At 41.6% G+C, this 22,300-nt stretch overlaps 1 protein-coding gene across 2 annotated transcripts in view; it reads left to right on the top strand.

Moving 5' to 3' along the window:
• trbl (tribbles pseudokinase 2) overlaps positions 1-22,300 on the top strand; it is a 214,118-nt gene that overhangs the window by 4,812 nt on the left and 187,006 nt on the right. Inside the window, exons 1-3 of one of the 2 annotated variants that reach the window (XM_053796113.2) lie at positions 1,810-2,087; positions 8,140-8,560; positions 16,333-16,631. In XM_053796113.2, coding sequence (XP_053652088.1) covers positions 8,219-8,560; positions 16,333-16,631 — 641 coding nt within the window. In that variant the 5' untranslated portion in view covers positions 1,810-2,087; positions 8,140-8,218. Of the gene's footprint in view, positions 1-1,809; positions 2,088-8,139; positions 8,561-16,332; positions 16,632-22,300 lie in introns of those variants that run through there. The other variant, XM_053796114.2, reaches the window with a different exon arrangement.

Genomic DNA, 22,300 nt, shown 5'->3' with positions numbered 1-22,300 from the left:
GGGGATGTAAATAGTGTGCTGAAAATATCTAGCCTAGACAGGACTCGCAGCAATGGTTTTAAGTTGGAAAAATTCAGATTCAGGAGGGATATAGGAAAGTACTGGTTTGGTAATAGAGTTGTGGATGAGTGGAACAAACTCCCAAGTACCGTTATAGAGGCCAGAACGTTGTGTAGCTTTAAAAATAGGTTGGATAAATACATGAGTAGATGTGGGTGGGTGTGAGTTGGACCTGATAGCTTGTGCTAACAGGTCGGTTGCCGTGTTCCTCCCTTAAGGCAATGTGACCTGACCTGACTAGGTTGGGTGCATTGGCTTAAGCCGGTAGCGACTTGGACCTGCCTCGCATGGGCCAGTAGGCCTTCTGCAGTGTTCCTTCGTTCTTATGTTCTTATGTTCTTATCCTGGTCCGAGTCTTCTCCATGCGGTGACCCAGCAGTGGCACCCCATAGGGGAAGTGTCTTAATGTACACACATATACTCACCTTTATGTCGTGTTGTAAGGGCCGAGTCTCAGTTTCTGGCCCTACTTCTCCGGATGTTAGCGAGTTCACTCTCACCTGACTTCGAGAGCTTTCTCGCACCTCTTAAAGCAATATATGGATCCTGCATCTATTGTCAAGTATTTGACATTATCGTGAGGTTTATCTCTCAAAAACAAATATACAAATTTACTGCCAGGGCACACCCGTATCAGTTAGTGAGGTAAGGGTCACAACAAATAACGGAATTTGTCTGTTCACTGACTGGCGCCATAAGACTTATCCAGGCCAAGCAGTCTGAGGCACCATATTAGTGATGCTTAATCCTGGTTGGGCATAAGTAGTGGCTAAGATAATGTTAGATTAGTTAAACTAAGATTTTGTTTGTATGTTTAACCTACAAGGTTAGTTCATATTCCGCTTGTATCTGTGAAATATTTTATGTACAGATAAAATGCAGTTTTAATGGCTCAGCAACCTATAGGCCTTCAGTCACGAGGGTTCTCCTCACAACAGAAAGGACATTGTCTCATTTCCTGGATGAGACGTCCATGTTTACAAAGCCAATAGATATATAGGAGCAAGTCAGCTGTTGTCGATCTCATCCTAGGGAAGAGGACTTGAAGGACTCCAACGTAAAATAAACTACACATCTGTGCATTCTTGGGGCCATCGAACATTAACTCTCAGGGGTTATTTTGAATAGTCTTCTTCAGCCCAAGGGCGAGGTCAAGTACGCACGCGGTCACTCGTCCGGCTACTGACTTATTATAGTAGCACTCGTCATCAACAGCGCCACAGCAGTTAAGGTAAACATTATTTCATGCATTAAGAGTATGAATAAGAAACGTAAATACATGCATATGATTCAGATGCTTTGTTCAAAAAGAAACAGACGGGCGCAACTCGCACACGTAGTTGGTCAAACAGCTTGTGGTGTTTAAATGAATATAAATACAATTTTAAGTAAAATATAGATGATGAATACCATTTTTAGTGATAAGAAATTAAGAGCAAATTGTTCCTTGTCCTTTCAGTTATATATTAAAGTTCCAACGTTGAGCCCTGAGTACGACAACATCAAAGTACAACAATACTTAATGTCAGCGTATGATCACTGTCATTACTGGCACTGCGCGTAAGAAACTAGTCCGCATTTTATTTCAGTTTGTTTAGTGAGCACGATACATAGTCTACGCAATATAAATTAGAGTATATATTGACTACCGAATAATGAACGTATAAAAAATGGAAGTATTGTAGTTAATGGTGGTGAGAAAAGCGACGCAGGCGTCATCCCTGACACCACTAGACTTATAATGGCGGCTGGTGGTGGTAGCTGCTTCAGTCTCCCGTGAGCGATGGCAGTGAGGACTTACTCAGTCGTCTCGAGAGAGCGATAGATCTCTGTGGCTCCTTTATTAATCATTCTTCAAAGAACATTAATTAACACGTGTTATATGCAACTCCATATTACAAGATATAACAGTTCACATATACTAAAAGTGTCATCGCCGTAAGAAAAATTTTATTGAGGCTTTACAATTCATGATTATCAAGATATTTTCTGTGACGGATTATTCTTGAATATATGAAGTGCTGAAGGTAATAAGTTTTAACACGAGTGTTTACTATTCGCCAAGTGCTAGAAAATATTAACGCAATTTATTAAGTGTGAGGAACATAAGTTTATCTATTTATAGTGCTGTAGTTATTCTGTTTTACACCCAGTGAGGCTTACATTGTTCTATAACTTATTGACAAAGCGTATTTTACGTGATGTGAGCAGCGTCAGAGTGCCAGACACGGGTCGGGTGCCATGTGGTGTCAAGATACTATATATATTACTAATATATATATATATATATGTTATATATAATATATCATTACCTTGTGGCTCTATAGAGTTCATCCTCGCGCTCTTGGCCCACTATTTGGTGAGCTCGGCTTGTTCAAGGCGATTGTTCCTGACATACTTGACAAGGTCATGTGGCCTGTGATGGACCACCTGTCTTCATGAACCACCTTCCGTGGTGCGCTGTGGTGGACCGCCTTCCCTAGTGGGCTGTGATGGACCACCTTCCCTAGTGCCGTAATGGGCTGTGATGGACCCCCTTCCCTTGTGGGCTGTGGTGAATCACCTCCCTTCATGAACCAGATTCCCTAGTGGGCTGTGGTGGACCATCTTCCCTGGTGGGCTGTGGTGAATCGCCTCCCTTCATGAACCACCTTCCCTGGTGGGCTGTGATGGACCACCTTTCCTGGTGGGCTGTGATGGACCACCTTTCCTGGTGGGCTGTGATGGACCACCTTTCCTGGTGGGCTGTGATGGACCACCTTTCCTGGTGGGCTGTGATGGACCACCTTTCCTGGTGGGCTGTGATGGACCACCTTTCCTGGTGGGCTGTGATGGACCACCTTTCCTGGTGGGCTGTGATGGACCACCTTTCCTGGTGGGCTGTGATGGACCACCTTTCCTGGTGGGCTGTGATGGACCACCTTTCCTGGTGGGCTGTGATGGACCACCTTTCCTGGTGGGCTGTGATGGACCACCTTTCCTGGTGGGCTGTGATGGACCACCTTTCCTGGTGGGCTGTGATGGACCACCTTTCCTGGTGGGCTGTGATGGACCACCTTTCCTGGTGGGCTGTGATGGACCACCTTTCCTGGTGGGCTGTGATGGACCACCTTTCCTGGTGGGCTGTGATGGACCACCTTTCCTGGTGGGCTGTGATGGACCACCTTTCCTGGTGGGCTGTGATGGACCACCTTTCCTGGTGGGCTGTGATGGACCACACTCCCTGGTGGGCTGTGATGGACCACACTCCCTGGTGGGCTGTGATGGACCACACTCCCTGGTGGGCTGTGATGGACCACACTCCCTGGTGGGCTGTGATGGACCACACTCCCTGGTGGGCTGTGATGGACCACACTCCCTGGTGGGCTGTGATGGACCACACTCCCTGGTGGGCTGTGATGGACCACACTCCCTGGTGGGCTGTGATGGACCACACTCCCTGGTGGGCTGTGATGGACCACACTCCCTGGTGGGCTGTGATGGACCACACTCCCTGGTGGGCTGTGATGGACCACACTCCCTGGTGGGCTGTGATGGACCACACTCCCTGGTGGGCTGTGATGGACCACACTCCCTGGTGGGCTGTGATGGACCACACTCCCTGGTGGGCTGTGATGGACCACACTCCCTGGTGGGCTGTGATGGACCACCTCCCTTCATGAACCAAATTTCCTGGTGGACCACTACGTCTTGTTCTAGATGCTACGTTATTAATAATGGAGGTTTAGAAAAAACACTTAGTGTGATGTTATGGTGTTCGTGTTTTGACGTACTGGCATTGTAAAAGTGGCATTATAATGGAGACATTGTAGTGAAGCATTGTGGCAGTGACTTTGTATTAATTGCGTTGTAGAGGTAGTGTTATGATGGTGACTTAATGGCGTTGCAATAGTGGCGTTGCGGTGACTATTAGTGGCGATATTTCAGTGGCTATTGGCGTTGTTTAGATGAATTTGTATTTCTGGCTTTACAGAAATGGCGTTGTATTGGTACGTTATGGTGGTCATATTACTAGTGGCGTTGTACTGGTGGTGTTTCACAAGCTGTGTCCTTAATGTCGCAAACTGGTCGGAAGAAGTTCTGAGCACCATATGGAAACGCCACTGCATTATTCTTATGATAATCTAGATATCACAGCTCATTTCAAGTTTCTCAGTGGTTTACTCCTGCCACGTACGGTAAATTATGAAGTGTGTATTGTTATTCATTGAAGAATGAAACTTGCATCTTGGTGCAATGTCGTAAATAATGTTTGAGTCAGTGCGTGTTGGCATGTAGGCATTTACGAAACATTTTTTTTTTATCTTCATGAGATTGGTGCCTAATGTGAAGAAGTCCATATTTTCCATGTTTTATATGAAGTTTAAATTCATGCGCTTCATTTTGTTCAGAGAATGTTTTAAAAGCAGTAGATGGCAACTGGGTTCGTGTTGCCTAATGAATGAGCACATTTTGTGTGAAGATGCATGATGTTTCGTGTTTAAAAATAATTCTTTGTATTAAAAAGGATGGTTTTTAATTAATTACTTTCGATATTGTAAGTCACAATAAGTGTATTGGAAATAATAAAAGGAACTCAATGGAAATAAGTCACTTTACCTTTTTTGAGCTATAATAGGTAATTTTACACATACGTTACAAGGTATGATATTTGTACTTGCGTGTACTTGTACCTAAAGAAACATGTTTTCCCGTTACACCCTTTTTTCAATAACTTTAGTATTTTCCTCATGAGTCAATTGTTTTGTGCAACTCTCATCATCTTAACACCAATTTTTTTGTTTTAATAATCTGCTATTTGGCTTCAGCTCTGAAAAACTATCTTCGACAAAAAAAAAAAGGTAGTGTTCTCAGCGACGGATTGTTAAACTTTCTTGTGAACTAGCTATACTCCTGACCTTATTCGTACATGTTGGGTGTTCTCTTATCATTCAATATATAAATGGCACAAAAAGTAAATTTGTACCTCACGGTGGTTGTATACAAGGTTGAGTGCAAAGATGTTGGCAAAGGTCGTATTCTTCCCCTCCCATCCTCTGCCGCATGAATCGAGCTTATCCGCCAGGCGTCATTACCACAGGCTTTAGTGATCATTTCATCATTTACTGCACCAGGAAAATCACTAGGGAACGGATAGATCTACACAGGACAATAAAAATGAGGTCAGCTAGAAACTACAGTAAAGAAACACTAGTAAATAGACTGCACAATTATGACTGGACAATGATAACAAGTTGCACGGACCGTAAATGATACCTGGGGAAAATTAAAAAAAAAAAATAGTCATCCTTGATAATATTGTACCAGTTAAAGACGTTAGGATTAAACGGAGAACCGAACCCTGAATGAATACTGAGATTTTAGTTAATATGAAATTCAGAGACCAGTTGCTATAAAAAGATTTAAGGCAGACAGGATATTGCAGCGCTAAATGAATTTCAAAGGGTGAGGAACAGAGTGCAGAGGCTTGTAAAAGGAACAAAGGCAAGGTACTATTGCTCAAAAATCGAAGAGTATAAGAATAACCCCAGAAAGCTCTGGCAACAACTAAAAAGGTTAGGGTAGAGCCATAAACCCGTATATAGATCTAACATAGTACTAAATATCGATAACGAGGTATGCCACGAAACAAAGTGGCAAATTGTTTTAATTCATACTAACAACTGTCGAATCAACACTAGTAAGTAAACTACCGGCTGCATCAAATACCTTTAACACAGATTCTGGTAAGTTTAAAACATACTATACCAATAAAGGGGTAGCTCCAAACAGTTGTCATCTAGTAAGGGTATCTCATGACTTCGTGCAAAAAGAAACAAGCAGGTTAAACCCAACTAAGAGCACCGGCCCAGATAACAACCCGTCTAAGTTTCTAAAAGATGGTTCCTCTGGACTGACAATCCCCATTGCTCACATAATAAATTTGTCCATCACCACTAATACCGTCCCGGAGGGATTCAAGGAGGCCAGAGTTACAACCATCTTCAAGAAAAATAATAGGTCTGATGTCAGGAAGTATAGGCCTGTTAGTATACTCAGTGTAATATCCAAAATTCTCGAGAGGGCGGTATACTGTCAGGTAGTTAAGTATCTTAATGTCAACAACATTTTCCATAGTTACCAATCAGGCTTTAGGAATCTTCTCAACCGACACCTCCCTAATTAGTCTGGTGGATTACATGAGAACTGAAATGTTGATAGGGAACCTCATAGGAATGGTAACCTTAGACTTGCAAAAGGCCTTCGATACTGTCAACCACAACATATTACGTAAGAAACTTCAAGCTATCGGCATAGGTTCCATAGACTGGTATAAGTCCTATCTTAGCAACAGAAAACAAATTGTCAAAATCAACAAAACAGAATCAGAACCCTTGCCGATAGTATGTGGAGTTCCCCAAGGTAGTATTCTGGGTCCCTTATTATTAACGACATGCCCATCACTGTCAAGTACAAACTCCTACTGTATGCGGATGACAGTGTTCTGTTAGTGTCAGGTAAATTATTATTATAATCAAAAAGAAGCGCTAAGCCACAAGGGCTATACAGCGCTGCAGTGTCAGGTAAAGACCCACAAGATATAGCTAATGTAATAACACTGAAACTGGAATCCTGCAGCAAATGGTTAGTAGACAACAAACTATCGTTACACCTCGGGAAAACGGAAGCCATACTCTGGCACGAAACATGAACTGAGAAGGGTAAATAATTTTAATGTCCGGTGTAATGGGGAACCCATCACTTTAGTTTCCTCAGTAAAATATCTGGGAATCCCATTTGACCCATGCATGTCAGGAGAATCTATAGGGAACAGTGTAGTAAAGAAAGAGAATGCCAGACTAAGTTCCTCTACAGGCAAGCAGTGTCTATGTACTGAGGCTCGCAGGATCCGATGTTAGCCCTTGTACAGTGTCGTATGACTACGCTTGCTCTTCATGGTACTCTGCCTTGACAAAAAAAAAAACTGAAAGATAGACTGCAAATCACCCAGAACAAAATGGTAAGATTAATCCTGGACCTGGGTCCAAGAGAGCATGTAGGCCAGGATGAATTACAACAATTGGATATGCTGAATGTTGAAGACAGTAAAACAACTGAAGTTAAATCATGTTTATAAAATTGCTCAGTGTCCAGAATATCTTGCTGCCAATTTTGTCAAGGCTGAGAACCAAAGCAATCATAGTACTAGGGGGGAGAGAGCACAACTTTGTAGTACCCACAGTCAGTGGCCAGGCTTCAAGCACCTATTATCGGACAGCAATAAAGGAATGTAACAGACTGCCTGCACATGTCAAAGCCAGTCATAGCATGAATCCAATTCAAGAAGAGCCAAAAGGTGCCTAATGATTGTAACGACATTTCGAAAGGGAGAAGAATGATTTTTATTTTTTTTAGCTAACACACGTGTCAATATAAATAACTCATTTTACCTTATTCCTAGTATATCTCCTTTTTAGTATAATAGATATTATTTCCTTTATAGTATAGTATGGTATTAAAAGGACCCCCAATGGAAATAAGTCACTTGACTTTTTTGGGTTATCCTGGGTTCTCTACACATATGCTGCTATGTATGATCTATCTATGTAACTGTATTTGTGTATACCTGAATAAACTTACTTTAGTTATTGTTGAGTCGCGTACAGGGACTTTTTATTTTTTAAGATTCTTTGCTGGTGGTAACAACATTCCCAAAAAGTGGAAGCACAACGTAGGAAATGTGATTATGCTAAAAAAAAAAAAAAGATATCGTACAGCGCAAATCCCAGTAAATTAAACATCCTGTGTATTTCTTAATAATTCTTATTCCTTTAATATTGAAGCAGCGCTGTCTGACCTATACGGCCTTTTTTTTTTTTGTAATATAATTTAGGAAGTCTGGTCTGAAACCGGGTCGCCGGGGCGTTGGCTATCGGAACCATTAACATTTTAAACTTTTTAATTTTATTTGTATTATAATACCGTTATTAATTAAAATTATTGCATCGCACTGAGTATCGCAGTAATATTTTATAGGTATGAATGAAGTGAAGATGCAGTGAGTGCAAAACTTATCACACCGGTGCTTCTCTTCCACAGGTGCGGCAGCGTCTACGTCGGGTATTGTAGTGCAACACAAGTGTAGTGTAGTGTTGAGTGCAGTGTACAGTGATCAGTGATGATGAATGAAGTTCAGGAATATGCACGTCATGGGCCCCGCCTACCACCCCTCTTGGCCAGACATAAGGCGTTGCCCGACCTCTGTCCTGCCGTAGAAACTAACACTGCCCACACTACTCAAAAAGATGAGGTGGGCCCTCCCGTACCCTCAGTTGTGGTGAGGGGCGGGACGGGTACTACCACAGGTGGGGCACTGTCGCCCACGGCAACTCCTGGGGCAGCGCCCACCTTCCCCGCCGTACCCACTCTGGTGGGGGGCAAATATTTGCTCACCCGCCCTGTAGACCACTCCGCCTGCCACGCCACACATATCCACACCCACCAGAGCCTACTAGTCAAGGTGAGACGCACACTAACCTGCTGCATGTGTCACCCCAAATCATCACTGTTAAACCCTAATCCCTGTATCGAGAGGTATTGCTTTTTTTTTTCCTGTTGTAAGTACGTTTACGAAATTCTTTCATTTTTCCCACTACTATAATCATTTAATTAAATCCTCCCATATTTAGTGAGATACTGTTTGACTTTTGAGTTACCCTAGCATCTAGGTTAAAACTTTATAATGTGGCATTCTACATGCCTAAAACACCTACGTATCCTGGGAACCATTCTACAAATTTATACTATGTAAAATATTTGTAGATTTTCCCCAAGTGACTTATTATTTATTCATCTGTTACATGTAACAGAAGTTAGAACTATAATTAACGAATATGAATGGATGTAGTAAACATGATAATAAGGAAGAACTGGTACAAAAATATGCTATAAAAGCAGGTTTCCCACATCACTAATATTAGTAAATCGGACTTTTAACGTCTCTGAAAACCATCTGCAATATTTGAAATCTACACTTGATGATCCATATGAGGAGTTTTTTAATATTAATCCACCAGTAATAGAGTATTTCCACTGGAAAACTAAGGAAATGTTAAAATTACTCCAGTGTATACTATTCTCCTTATTAAAATGACAAAATAAATTATTGACGTTAGTACAGTGTAAATGTCCAATAGTATACCTATTAGTTCAGCCTTGCTCCACTTAGTATATTCTACTCCAATTGGCTCTTTAGTATCATTCACAAAAGTTATATTTTTCCCTACTTGTGCAGTCGTGTAGTCCTTATGTTATCTATTGTATTTGCAAGTAGTGATGATTTATCACATTGCATTTAGAGGAAGCACTAAATCCATAGGGTTTATATATAGTATCTGGGGAATAGGAGGCAATCAGGCTTGATCCTTAGATTACCAACAGTTGCTTCTGGAGGTTACCGTCCCCGTTGCCCGGTCTCAGACCAGGCCTCCTGGTTGCTAGCTTAATCAGTTAGGCTGTGGGAGAACAAGTCCCATTCCTTGGACCAAGACCCTCCTCACCAGCATCAGTGACTTCCATCCCTCATGAGGGGCCGTGATGATTCAGGTTTAGGTAAGAGGTAGTACTATGCTGTCCACAGTAAAAGACTTCGACCAGACTCGTCGGTTGCTGGATATCATTTTTATTTTAATGATTTTCCGCAGAAGGGTGAGTTTATTGGAAAGTGCCACTAATGTGATTTGAACATACAGTACATTATTTGGAAGCCCCAACATTATGGCGTCGAGCTGCCTATCCACTCTGGCGTATCGCAAGTGCCTTTCCTTATACCGTCATGTTGCGTCACAAGCTGAGGTAATAATGATAACAGTAGATAAACCTGGGGAAAGTGCACCTAGCTGCCTGGACCCCATCGGATCAGGAGGGAAGACCCTGTGCGAGGGTAGTGGCTCCTCTCTTTTTTTTTTTTTTTAGCCTGCTCACAGCACAGCTACTCTAAGATTTATTTGATTAACATCTAATGGAATAGTGCTCTATAGTAGGAATATGTACCTGCTTTTGGACTACTAAGTTTCATACTGGTAACATAAATTTTTTTCTTAAGTTTTAGCAGTTTGTTAGGTGGAAACTGTTGAGGGGCCGCATTTTCCTGGTACGCTAACATGTATAAGAAGTAATACAGTACCTTAAAACCGCATATACAACGAGATGTATACACCTATATGTATATAACTTGCTGATTTATTTAATATATCTTCTGAAATGTGACAAAACTTGTGTGACTCGCCCGTAAACATTATTTATAATTGTGACATGTCTTGACAGGGTAGTAAGTTGCTGGTTTGATTTGATACTTAATTATATCAGTGTTACACCAATATTGAAAAAAAAAATGTAGTATTATATGCATAAGACATTAAATATAATACTGGACTTCAAGGTTGGTCATTTAATTATAGTGCCAGAATAAAAAAGAATATCAGTTATTAACCAAAAGACATCTTAGTACATACATGGACTAGAGATAAAGATGTGACTGGGAAAAATTGGGTTGTAGTTTGCGCCACGAAATGGCAGTGGATTAGGAAAATAAAAAGGGATAATACTTCGTTTTATGGCTATCAAGAAACGGTATACTGTGTATGAAAAGATTTTATTTAATATATAACATTTCTCTTGAGTATACTACAGTACACGAAACGAAAACTTAAAATATAGGAAATTTTATATGCGCTGTCTCCTAATATTAGCGTACATGAAGGGTGCCTTGATGGCGAAGGGCTCATGATCCAAGGAATTGGAGTTACCCTTCCCTGAGGTGAGTAATTTTAACTTGGCATAATAATTATTAGTGATATATATTTCGTTCACGATGTTTTTTTTTGTTACAGAAACTTCGTTTTAATTTTTATTCCTAAGAAGGCTGAGTGATCTCCCAGCTCAAAGTACTGTTCAGATCTCGTAGTTAACTTCCTTCCCTACCCTTCGGATCAAACCTGATTGCCCCCTCCCCCGACTCTTGTGGGTTTAGCGCTTAGTTATGATTGTAATTCCCCCCCCCCTCTATTTCCGAAGCGGAGTGGCCGCTGTGGCTTCAACTTTTTTTTATTTAGTTTACGTGCGTAAATTTGCTTAAAGGCTTTTTTTGATGCCTGCACGAGTAGTGATGTTTCAGCTTTTATCTAATTAGAACATGTAGACTAATCTTAAATACTGAACATTGTGGCTGGTGGATGATACTGGTTTATTCGTTAGGGGAAATCATGTGACATGGGTCCTTGTCAAAAACTTCCTCATTCAATATTGCCGACCATTTTTGCGAAGCAACAACAATATGGCAGTCTTACACACGTAACCAATCATCTTCGTTCTGTTTAAAATTTCCAGTAATCTATCCTGCGTGATAGGATATGACAGGGAAACATATCTGGCTTCAGTTAACTTTTAGATAGAATATGGTTGCCGCACACTGCGGGTGTACCTAATTTTGATTAAAGAAAATTTCAAGTGGGAGTATCGTTGGCCGAGTGGAGTAATGGCCACGGCAGCAATGACCTCTGGTTTACTTATGTTGGACTGTGTGTGACCAGTAACAGTTGCTAAGGCCTCTCTGACCTGCCAGTGCGAACGCTTCATCACAGCGATAACGATAAGAAGGCCAGCAGGTTGATAAAGGAGCTGTGTGGGTGAGGGAGCTGGAGTTGTGGGACCATGTTAAGTGCCACCCACCGAGTCCTACAGACCTAAGATTTGATTTAGGTCTAATTTAAATTGTAGAAAAGAATTATTCATGCTGTATGTAACAACCGTTAGGGTAGGTTATAAGACAAACCAATAACGTTAGTTTGTTCGATTTTAAAATCATTACGGTCGCGTTTCACGTGTGCCAGCATAAAGAATAATTTAATCCCTAAAACGGAATAAACCCCAAGAGATGTACCTTTATGCAGGGAGAGCCGCTGGTCATTGAGCGTCCTCTACAATTGGTACACTAAATGACTGGTATCCTAACCTAGCCCTCATTCATTCACTAAACGCATGGTGTACGTTCTGTGTCTTCATCTATGCCTTTTATCCTGCCTAATCAGTGTATGACAAACCTGCACAGCCTAATTTTGAAGTTTGTAAACATGATCAACACTGGGTTTTATAGTAAACTTTTGGATTGGTATTAAATGTAGTCATTATAACATTGGCGGAGTAAATGCTTAAAATATTCATTCATAGGCTAAAACGTAAATATGGGACGAGTGGCACACTCCAGTACGCATCTGGGCCAAAATAAAAAAGAAATTAGGCTCCATGATTTTTTTTTTTAAAGTTCATAGCCTATTGACTGGTTTATTACCTCGTAATATGTTAAGCAATCTTTTAATAACAGTTGAAATTAATTATTAAAGACATACCAAACAGGTGATGAGGGTATCAAATGATTTAGATAAAGAAAAATTGGATATCAAATTGGGGAGGAGTATGGAAGAAGTGAATGTTTTCAGATACTTGGGAGTTGACGTGTCGGCGGATGGATTTATGAAGGATGAGGTTAATCATAGAATTGATGAGGGAAAAAAGGTGAGTGGTGCGTTGAGGTATATGTGGAGTCAAAAAACGTTATCTATGGAGGCAAAGAAGGGAATGTATGAAAGTATAGTGGTACCAACACACTTATATGGATGTGAAGCTTGGGTGGTAAATGCAGCAGCGAGGAGACGGTTAGAGGCAGTGATGTCCTGTCTAAGGGCAATGTGTGGTGTAAATATTATGCAGAAAATTCGGAGTGTGGAAATTAGGAGAAGGTGTGGAGTTAATAAAAGTATTAGTCAGAGGGCAGAAGAGGGGTTGTTGAGGTGGTTTGGTCATTTAGAGAGAATGGATCAAAGTAGAATGACATGGAAAGCATACAAATCTATAGGGGAAGGAAGGAGGGGTAGGGGTCGTCCTCGAAAGGGTTGGAAAGAGGGGGTAAAGGAGGTTTTGTGGGCTAGGGGCTTGGATTTCCAGCAAGCGTGCATGAGCGTGTTAGATAGGAGGGAATGGAGGCGAATGATACTTGGGACCTGACGATCTGTTGGAGTGTGAGCAGGGTAATATTTAGTGAAGGGATTCAGGGAAACCGGTTATGTTCATATAGTCGGACTCAGTCCTGGAAATGGGAAGTACAATGCCTGCACTTTAAAGGAGGGGTTTGGGATATTGGCAGTTTGGAGGGATATGTTGTGTATCTTTATACGTATATGCTTCTAAGCTGTTGTATTCTGAGCACCTCTGCAAAAGCAGTGATAATGTGTGAGTTACCTGGAGGTTATTCCGGGGATCAACGCCCCCGCGGCCCGGTCCATGACCAGGCCTCCTGATGGATCAGGGCCTGATCAACTAGGCTGTTACTGCTGGCCGCACGCAGTCCAACGTACGAGCCACAGCCCGGCTGATCCGGCACTACTTTAGGTATCTGTCCAGCTCTCTCTTGAAGGCAGCCAGGGGTTTATTGGCAATTCCCCTAATGCTTGCTGGGAGGCTGTTGAACAGTTTTGGGCCCCGGACACTTATGGTGTTTTCTCTTAGTGTACCAGTGGCGCCCCTACTTTTTATTGGCGGCATTTTGCATCGCCTGCCCAGTCTTTTACTTTCGTAGGGAGTGATTTCTGTGTGCAGATTTGGGACCATTCCTTCCAAGATTTTCCAAGTGTAGATTATGATATATCTCTCCCTCCTGCGTTCCAACGAGTACAAGTCAAGTGCTTCCAAGCGTTCCCAGTAGTTAAGGTGCTTGACAGAACTTATACGTGCAGTAAAGGATCTCTGTACACTCTCTAGATCTGCGATTTCACCTGCTTTGAATGGAGATGTTAATGTGCAGCAGTATTCCAGCCTAGAGAGAACAAGTGATTTGAAAAGGATCATCATGGGCTTGGCATCTCTCGTTTTGAAAGTTCTCATTATCCATCCTATCATTTTCTTTGCACGTGCGATCGTGGCACTGTTGTGATCCTTGAAAGTGAGATCCTCAGACATTACTACTCCCAGGTCCCTTACATTATTTTTCCGCTCTATTGTATGGCCGGAGTCAGTAGTATACTCTGTTCTAGTTATTATCTCCTCCAGTTTTCCATAACGGAGTAGTTGGAATTTGTCCTCATTGAACATCATATTGTTTACCGTTGCCCACTGGAAAACTTTGTTTATATCTTCTTGGAGGTTAACCGCGTCCTCAGCAGATGACAGCCTCATGCAGATCCTAGTATCATCCGCAAAGGATGAGTGTAGTGAAAGTGTTGAATGATGATGAAAGTATTTTCTTTTTGGGGATTTTCTTTCTTTTTTGGGTCACCCTGCCTCGGTGGGAGACGGCCGACTTGTTGAAAAAAAAAAAAATACCAAACTGCACAGTACGTACTTAACTTTTTTTTTATTTGCCATTCATACGCGTTTGGGTATTCATTGTTCCCGCCTATCACCATGTGGGTAAAGAGGCATGATCCCAACAATCCAATCACTTGAAACCTAGCGCAACTCATAATAACGTTCACCAATCCTATGCACCAATCCTCGGGCATATATCGGCCTCATGCTGCCAGTAGTGAAGAGGTCCTTCGGTGTCAGGTCGAAATATTCCCACTTTGTTTCGGCCTCGCACAGAAACAGGAATGTGCATTTTTTTTTATCTTATGGGCTTGTTCCAATGCTTAGTATTTATTACTCCTGAGTTTAAAATGGTTGGCGGGGGAAAAAATACTCAAATAGCTCCGGGAGAAGTTTTTCCCCTGAAGTACGTTTCTTCTCTTCTCTTGGCCCCTGTAGCATCAGTCTCTGTCCACCCAGACGGTGCATCGAAATATTTCGTATGTTGCAATCGTACATCTTGTGCATTCCTTCAATATCGACACTTTTTAGTTCCTATAGTTATAACCCGTAGCTCTTGCCACTCGACTCTGGTACAAGGTAGGCGGCGAACATTGTGGTTGGCTAAGTTAGGATTCCACACTGGCATTGCATGCTTAATTAATGATTGGGCTTGCTTAAGTGGTGTATTGCATTTTGAATGATTATTTAATTCCTGATGGGAGATAGATTATTATGTTTGCTAGCCTTGAATATTCTTTTAAGGGAATAGATTATTATGTTTGCTAGCCTTGAATATTCTTTTAAGGGAATTAATTCCTTTACCTGTCAGAGGAATATGAGCCACCCTCTACTTCTAAACAAAACCTGATTGACACCCACCCTCCCTTTCTCCAGATGCCGTATCCTTAAGGGTTTACCACTCTCCCGTGAATATGCAGGATTAATAGTCTTGCATACTCAGCTGATTTTGTGCGCATTACAGATTTGGTGCGACGTTTCATTCTCTTGCCATGTGCCCTAATCCGCAACTTGTCAATTTTTCATACAGTCATCCTCGGTATCTTGTTCATCTACGAACTTTGAAATGATGAAATAGATTCCGTATCACTAGGTATTTAATTTAGTATTTTTAACACGTTTTGAATTTTACAGGCCAAGAGCCGTTATCCTACCTTGGCTTGTTTCAAATCCTAGTTCATCTCTCGCACAGGATGCTACCCACAATAATCTGCTAACATCCATGTACATATTTACTGCTAGGTAAGCAAGAGCAATAGGTAGACTCCAAGTGTATGGAGACATGGCCCTCATTTCGTCGTTCGGGATTTAAGCCCAAATCCTCCGGCTATGAGCCGAGGAGGATGGGATACCACTGAGCTACAAATCGTCTAATATTGCTGTCTTCTTACATTACATTTTTGTGGGAGATAGACTATCCTGAGAGATGGTAATTCCTATGTAGTGGTAACTTCATTACTTCTGTAACGAAAGCTTTAAAGCTCATCTCCCTACTAAAGTCTGCCCACTCAAGCTGGAAATTTTTTTATTACCTCGTGTGTATGTCATGTGTGACGGTATAAGACTAGTAAGCATAACTAGCCATTGTTCCCACAGTATAACTTGTACACTCATATATGGGGTGGACGCAGTGTGAATGCATGTTTGTTTATACAAGGGGAAATGTGCGTGATACGAGGGATTTTTAGAAGATTAATTTTTACACTCCCCAATCTTTAATCTTCATTTCCCACCGTATCAGTCTTATAATTGGGGTTTTACTTTATTCACAATCTATATCGTTATCCATGATAGTATTTTCCTCTCAGCCTGGTCTGTCTCCAGCCCTGTGTGTATGGAGAGTGTAGCAGATATTGGGTGACAGAAGCAGCTGGTGTATCACCCCAACTGGTACACGTCCTTTAACTCAAAAAAGTCTCTCCTTGTTTACAGACTCTGGATGGTCGAGCAGCGCACGACCTAGTGGCTCACCACGCACTAATGGGTGGGTGCGAGGGGGTGCGCTCGCCGCTAGAGATGGTGGTGTCAGCGTGCAGGCGGAGGGCGTGGGTGGTATTCCCCGCTCATCATGGCGACCTCCACTCTTACGTGCGGGTGCGGCGGCGGCTGCGGGAGGTGGAAGCCCAAAGGCTCTTTACTAAGGTAGCCGCCACCGTTGCCGCCTGCCACGACGCAGGACTTGTTCTCAGGGACCTTAAGTTACGAAAATTTGTCTTCACTGATCCAGACAGGTAAGGTACTCATCCAGTTGTGCTTACAAAGGTGTGTTACTTTTCATCTGTGTGTTGCTGCTGATAATGGCAGCCCATGTTGAGGTGCAGGCAGTTTGTGATGTGGTGGGAGTAATGACAACAGTTGTTGAAGTGGTATGGGTAATATGGTGACCAAATACTCTCCACGAGGCATCCGCCAAAGTCGCAGTCTCTACCACTACATCACCCAAATCTACACAGAGTTAAGTGGTTGTGAGGGTTAAGCTATTATACTGAGGAAGGGGGGTAGGATGGGTCCTTAACCAGTCTTACTCAAGGGAAGTAAACCTACTAACCATCTCTCGATAGCCCACGACTTTATTGCTGAGGGATGCAAGACAACCTCTTATTAATCACTTACTAAAACGACCTATTAATCACTTAATACTTTAACCTACCAGTTAGTGTTAAACTTTCTCCTCGCAGCATAGCACTTATTTACTTGACCTCCACTTTCATCCTTCAAAATAAAATCGAAGGAAATATGAGTAAGGAAAAGAAGATATATCAAGAGAATATAATCATGTACTTCACAATTGCAAAGTATGGAACATATGTGAAGTAAATATTATTGGATGCATTTCTTGTTACGAGGTCCTTTAGATTGAAATATTGTAACTATAGAGAGATGGTTATAAATTATCTGTTCAATTCTTACAGAACTGGGGATGACAAAAATAATTAACTAAACGAAAATTTACTGACTAAAATTCCAGTGGGGTTCACTTCAGTTTCCACTTCAGTTTCAACCACAGCAAAGGCTCGACTTCCTCATTCCCCTCAAGGGAGTTCCTTGATGCTGGTGAGGGTCTCTTGATCTAGGAAATTGGATCTGTGCTCCAGTTCCCTGAATTGAGCTTGAATGCCTTCCATCCCCCCCACAGACCCTGTATAATCCTACGGGTTTAGCGCCCCCCATGATTATAATAATTATAATACTCCCTCCTCATTGTTGCCTCGCAACCACCACCACTTTGCATGGCTGGCTCCTTTGTCCTCCTTTCCCCCATACTGACTGGCTGTAGCTGAACTGGTGTGGGACAAGGAACTCCATGTATTACACCCTTCCATGGAAGCAACGAAACTCCCTCTCTACAGAAACAAATCTTAAAAACTAGCTGTTATAACACTGATACTGGCTTGCAACAGCACTTTCCTTCTCTCCCGAAAGAAAATAACAGAGGAGAATCTACAACTCAAGGGAGGTTCCTTGATTTCTATGATTGGCTCTTGATCCACAAATTTGTGAGCTAAGTTGTGGAAGGTATAGTGTGTTGGGTGTGGTCAACTAGGAGAACAGGTTTAGTGTGCGTGGTGGGGTCATATAGGAGGCAAAGCAGTCAGGGTGGGGTTGGGGACCGTGGCTGCTTGAGCACCACATTCCTTGCCCCCCATCACGGAATAAATAAGAATCTGCTGGGTGTTCCTAAGTGGTGACAGCAGCTGCTGCATCGCCACCGCCGCCGCCATCACTACCTCTTGTCAGGGACACACTGGTTCTGTTTCTTCTACTAGGAGGGTTAGGAGGGTGTCTTATGGTGAAGGATTCTTGATCTGAAGAATTAGAACTATCCTTCTTTTTCCCGGGCTTTATATGGCCCATGAATATAATTAGTGTTCATCATGATAATAAATTCAGATGATGAGCTCCAGCTTTTGGGCCTTTCTCTTAACAGGGTGTGTGTGTGTGTGTGTGTGTGTGTGTGTGTGTGTGTGTGTGTGTGTGTGGGGAGAGGGCTTACAAGGACAAATGCCTCGGGAAGGTCAGCGTCTCGCCCTAGTCTGGCTGACTCGTGGACACTCCTCTCTCCACACACACTTCAATACTTCTCTGAATTCCTTCACAGTGAAAACAGCAGACGGACCGAAAAAGGGACGTCCTTCGTGTGTCCTTCCAACATAGCTACTCTCTCCCTCCTAGGGTCCAGTAACCCTCCCCCTTCTCTCTTCTCTCTCCCTCTCTGAGCGGGTGTAACCGAAGAAGTAATGACACTAAGTGTGCTTGGAAGAATGAGTGCCAACATTGAGGAGGTTCGGGCAGGTCGTGTTGACTTTGTCAATCAAGGACTATTTGTTACGCACTGCAGTGACCATTTCTAACATATATGACTAGAAAATTGCTTATGTCATAAATAACTTTTTAATATATAATAATGTTAATATAGTTATTATCAACGTTATAAAAATTAATGTCTATTGTGTAGTAATCTTGAGGCAATTAACTAAAGCAACGTGGGAAATTAGTTGTCGCTTGCATCTTATGTTCATTTGTCATCCAAGCAGAGATTTACCATATTTATACGATCTAATGAATTTACTGAAGTATTGTTGCCAGAAAATATTGGTTTACTCTTTGATTATCTACATTCAAATAGTTGGGAAGGTTAGAGCAGCGCTGTTCGTGAGCCACAGATTTTAGCGAATTTGATTTGTCAGAAATTTTGGGAAAGTTGTAACGGCTGCCTTGATATGATCCACTGAGTTTGCCGAAATGGATGATATAAATGTTTGGGAAATTTGCCACGATTGCCTTATTATGATTCCTGGAATTTGGCAAAATTGTGTTGGCAGAAATGTTGGAAAAGGCTAAATCGGCGGCTGCCTTGACTCCTTGGTGTGAGTCACTGGTTGCGTGACGCAACGGACGCCACTTGGTTGTGGCTTCACCAAGTGCAGTGTTTCCTGCTTTGTGAAATTCGTGGCTGCCACTGAAGGCCAAGGTGCACTCAAGCCCGTAAGCAAGACTCTCTCCTCTCTCTCTCTCTCTCTCTCTCTCTCTCTCTCTCTCTCTCTCTCTCTCTCTCTCTCTCTCTCTCTCTCTCTCTCCACTGGCTTGGCTTTATTGCTCTTTGAAGATTAGTCTGGCTTACTGCGCCGATTACAGATCCTGGCATACAGGCTGGATACAGATTCCGAGTTACTGGCTGGATATAGAGCGTTTGGTTTACCTAACTACTTAAGCCTTCGTGTTGTAGCTATCTATCTCTTGCACTCTGTAGCAACCTCTCCTACCATTAAAGAAAACCTATTCAGCGCACTTAAAGAATACTTCTATACTTAAAATAGGGATTGTGACCTCAGTGTGTATACATCGAGAGCTATACACGTCGATGTATGTACTATATTATTACTTGTTCACTAACATCACGAATACTTAAATAGCCCATATAGGGATTAATGTAAACACTGTTGACTGTGGATACAGATGTGCACTTTGTGTATAAAATCCTGTGATCTCTTATCCTGTTTCCCTCTGTTCACTTTCCTCAAGGAAGGTTCCCAGATGTCGGTGAGGGGCTCTTGATCTAAGGAACTGGTCCTGTGTTCCCCCTATAAATATAATAATGCCTGACTTAATGGCTGTCAGTTCACGTCATGAGTCTTTTCTTGCATAAGTACCCACGAAGTGTATAAAATGAATGGCGTTCCTCTCCCCCCATCGCGTGGTTAATTGAGTGTGCAGCTTAAGCGTGCAACTATATTGGCTCTTATGCTGATGACCCCACTTTGCACTCTTCATATTGCAGTCATGACCCTTTGCAACTCGCTCCATCTCGCAATTGCAATCCAGCTCTTCCGTTTGATTCAAATTTCATTTCTGTTCTGCATTTAAAACTTACTCTTCAATCTTATAAAGCGCAGTTTTAGGCTTATGTTCTATTGAATGAACATTACTGTCGTGGGTTGCTGATGGTTCTTGATCCAAGGAAGTGGAGTTACCCTCTCCCTCTTTTTTCCTGATCAAACCTGATTGGCTTTCATTCTCAAACTCTGTATGATCCTTGTGGGCTTGGTGCTTCTCCATGAATGTTTCTGGTGTCTCCAGCAGACCTAGTGAGTCGCTTAAATGCTAGCTCTACAACCCTTAATACTATCGACCCTTAAGGGGCACGTAAGTGTCCCGTCTTCTAATAACATGCTCATTTTTTCCACTATAATTTAACTTGTTCATAATTACAATCGCATTTGCTTTGTTTCGTAAGGTGAATCCTAGTATCTTTCCTTTATTCATGGTATAACTTAAATCTTTGATGACAATTGTGTTGCAACACAAGCTGATTACCTCCAATTCTCCTACAGTTTTAGTTCCTCATAATGTAAAAATTCAGTCTTTTCCTTCTCTTTATCCTCGTTTGCTCAGACCTCCCCAACACAATTGTCATTAAAAGATTTGTTAAGTTATACCATGAATTAAAGAAAGATCCTAAGCTTCACCTTACGAAACAAAGGAAATGCGATAGTAATTATGGATCAGGTAGATTATAGTGGAAAAATGAACATGTTATTAAAAGACGGGGGAACAAACGTACCCTTAATACAAATATACCCTTTATACAACTAGACCTTAATACAAACTGTCTCGTGAAAGATTACTTTGATCCGCACGAATTTTACTCCTACTCAGCCCAATTTATCCAAGGGAATTTCTTCGTATTACATTAAGTATATAGATACTGCATATTATATTTCGTGGCTTATTAGACTCATTTTTTCCATAAAATGTCTCCAAAAACCACCCTGCGTCCTATAACCTGAAGGTCAGTGACGGGAACTATAAGTTTCGGGTGTGGGGTGTGCTGTAGCTCTCCCAGTTACGTCCGATGCGGAGCCATTGAAACCAAAATAAGTCTTATAAGTCGCGTCATATAAGCCGCGAATTACGGTACGTAGTTTTCATGTTACACAAAATCTGACTTAATGAACTACCATGATGTAACTGTAAGCTTTGAACTACACTAATACTACACGAGTTAGTTTCATTATGCATCCTATACTAGACGTGTGGGGGGTGGTATGATGAATACGTACCTCGCATGTGAGCCAGATTCATCACATATTCCTTGTGAGTAGTTTAGTTTTAAACAAAATAATTATAAAATTTGAAGATGTATAATATATTGAAGTATATTTTATGTGACTTTTACACGTTATATTAGTGTGTATATTAAAATTGGTAGTATGCATGGAAAAAAATTAGTAATTAACTATATTTGCAACTATACCATAGTTCTAGAAGTGTATGAGCTATTCTGATACCTATATTTTTAAAAGTATGCACTTTATTATGTACCATAACATTTTTATGTTCATATTGCAGATTTGAACTGAGTATATTTCTCGGGGTCACAGTAATCAGGTTTCAGTAACCAGTTTTTTTTTTTTTCAAATGAACCACTTATTCCATCTTTTAACTCCGAGAGGAGTACTTTAATACCTGTGAAGGGCTCGAGATCGAAGGAATTGGAGGTACTCTTTCGTTGGATTAAACCTGATTATCTCCAATACCCGTACAATTTTAGTTCTTCCTCATGAATGTAAAAATTCCAACATTTTCCTTCTCTTTATCCTCCTTTGTTATTTCAAACATTTATTACCGTATTTTTCGGCATATACAGCGCGCTTCTCCTCCTTCCCAAGAAAGTAAAAATTACTGTGCGCCTTATATGCTCAAGGTCCAGGAGTAAAGGTAGGTTTTGGGTTACTGGAAAGTGATGGTTTTAGTGCTATGGTACCGGTAAACAGAATTCCGAATATCCTCTTCTTGAAACTGTTTCCCAGGTTACTTAAGTGATTACTAGCTATTATAAATTTTAAAATAAGTACCTATTATCGGTACAATCTCTAAACAGTACGTAACCATGTTTATT

The sequence above is a fragment of the Cherax quadricarinatus genome, chromosome 83 (assembly GCF_038502225.1).
Source record: "Cherax quadricarinatus isolate ZL_2023a chromosome 83, ASM3850222v1, whole genome shotgun sequence".
In the NCBI taxonomy this organism is placed as follows: domain Eukaryota; kingdom Metazoa; phylum Arthropoda; class Malacostraca; order Decapoda; family Parastacidae; genus Cherax; species Cherax quadricarinatus.
The sequence above is the reverse complement of the archived record's forward strand: the minus strand, read 5'-3'. Positions and strand labels throughout refer to the sequence as shown.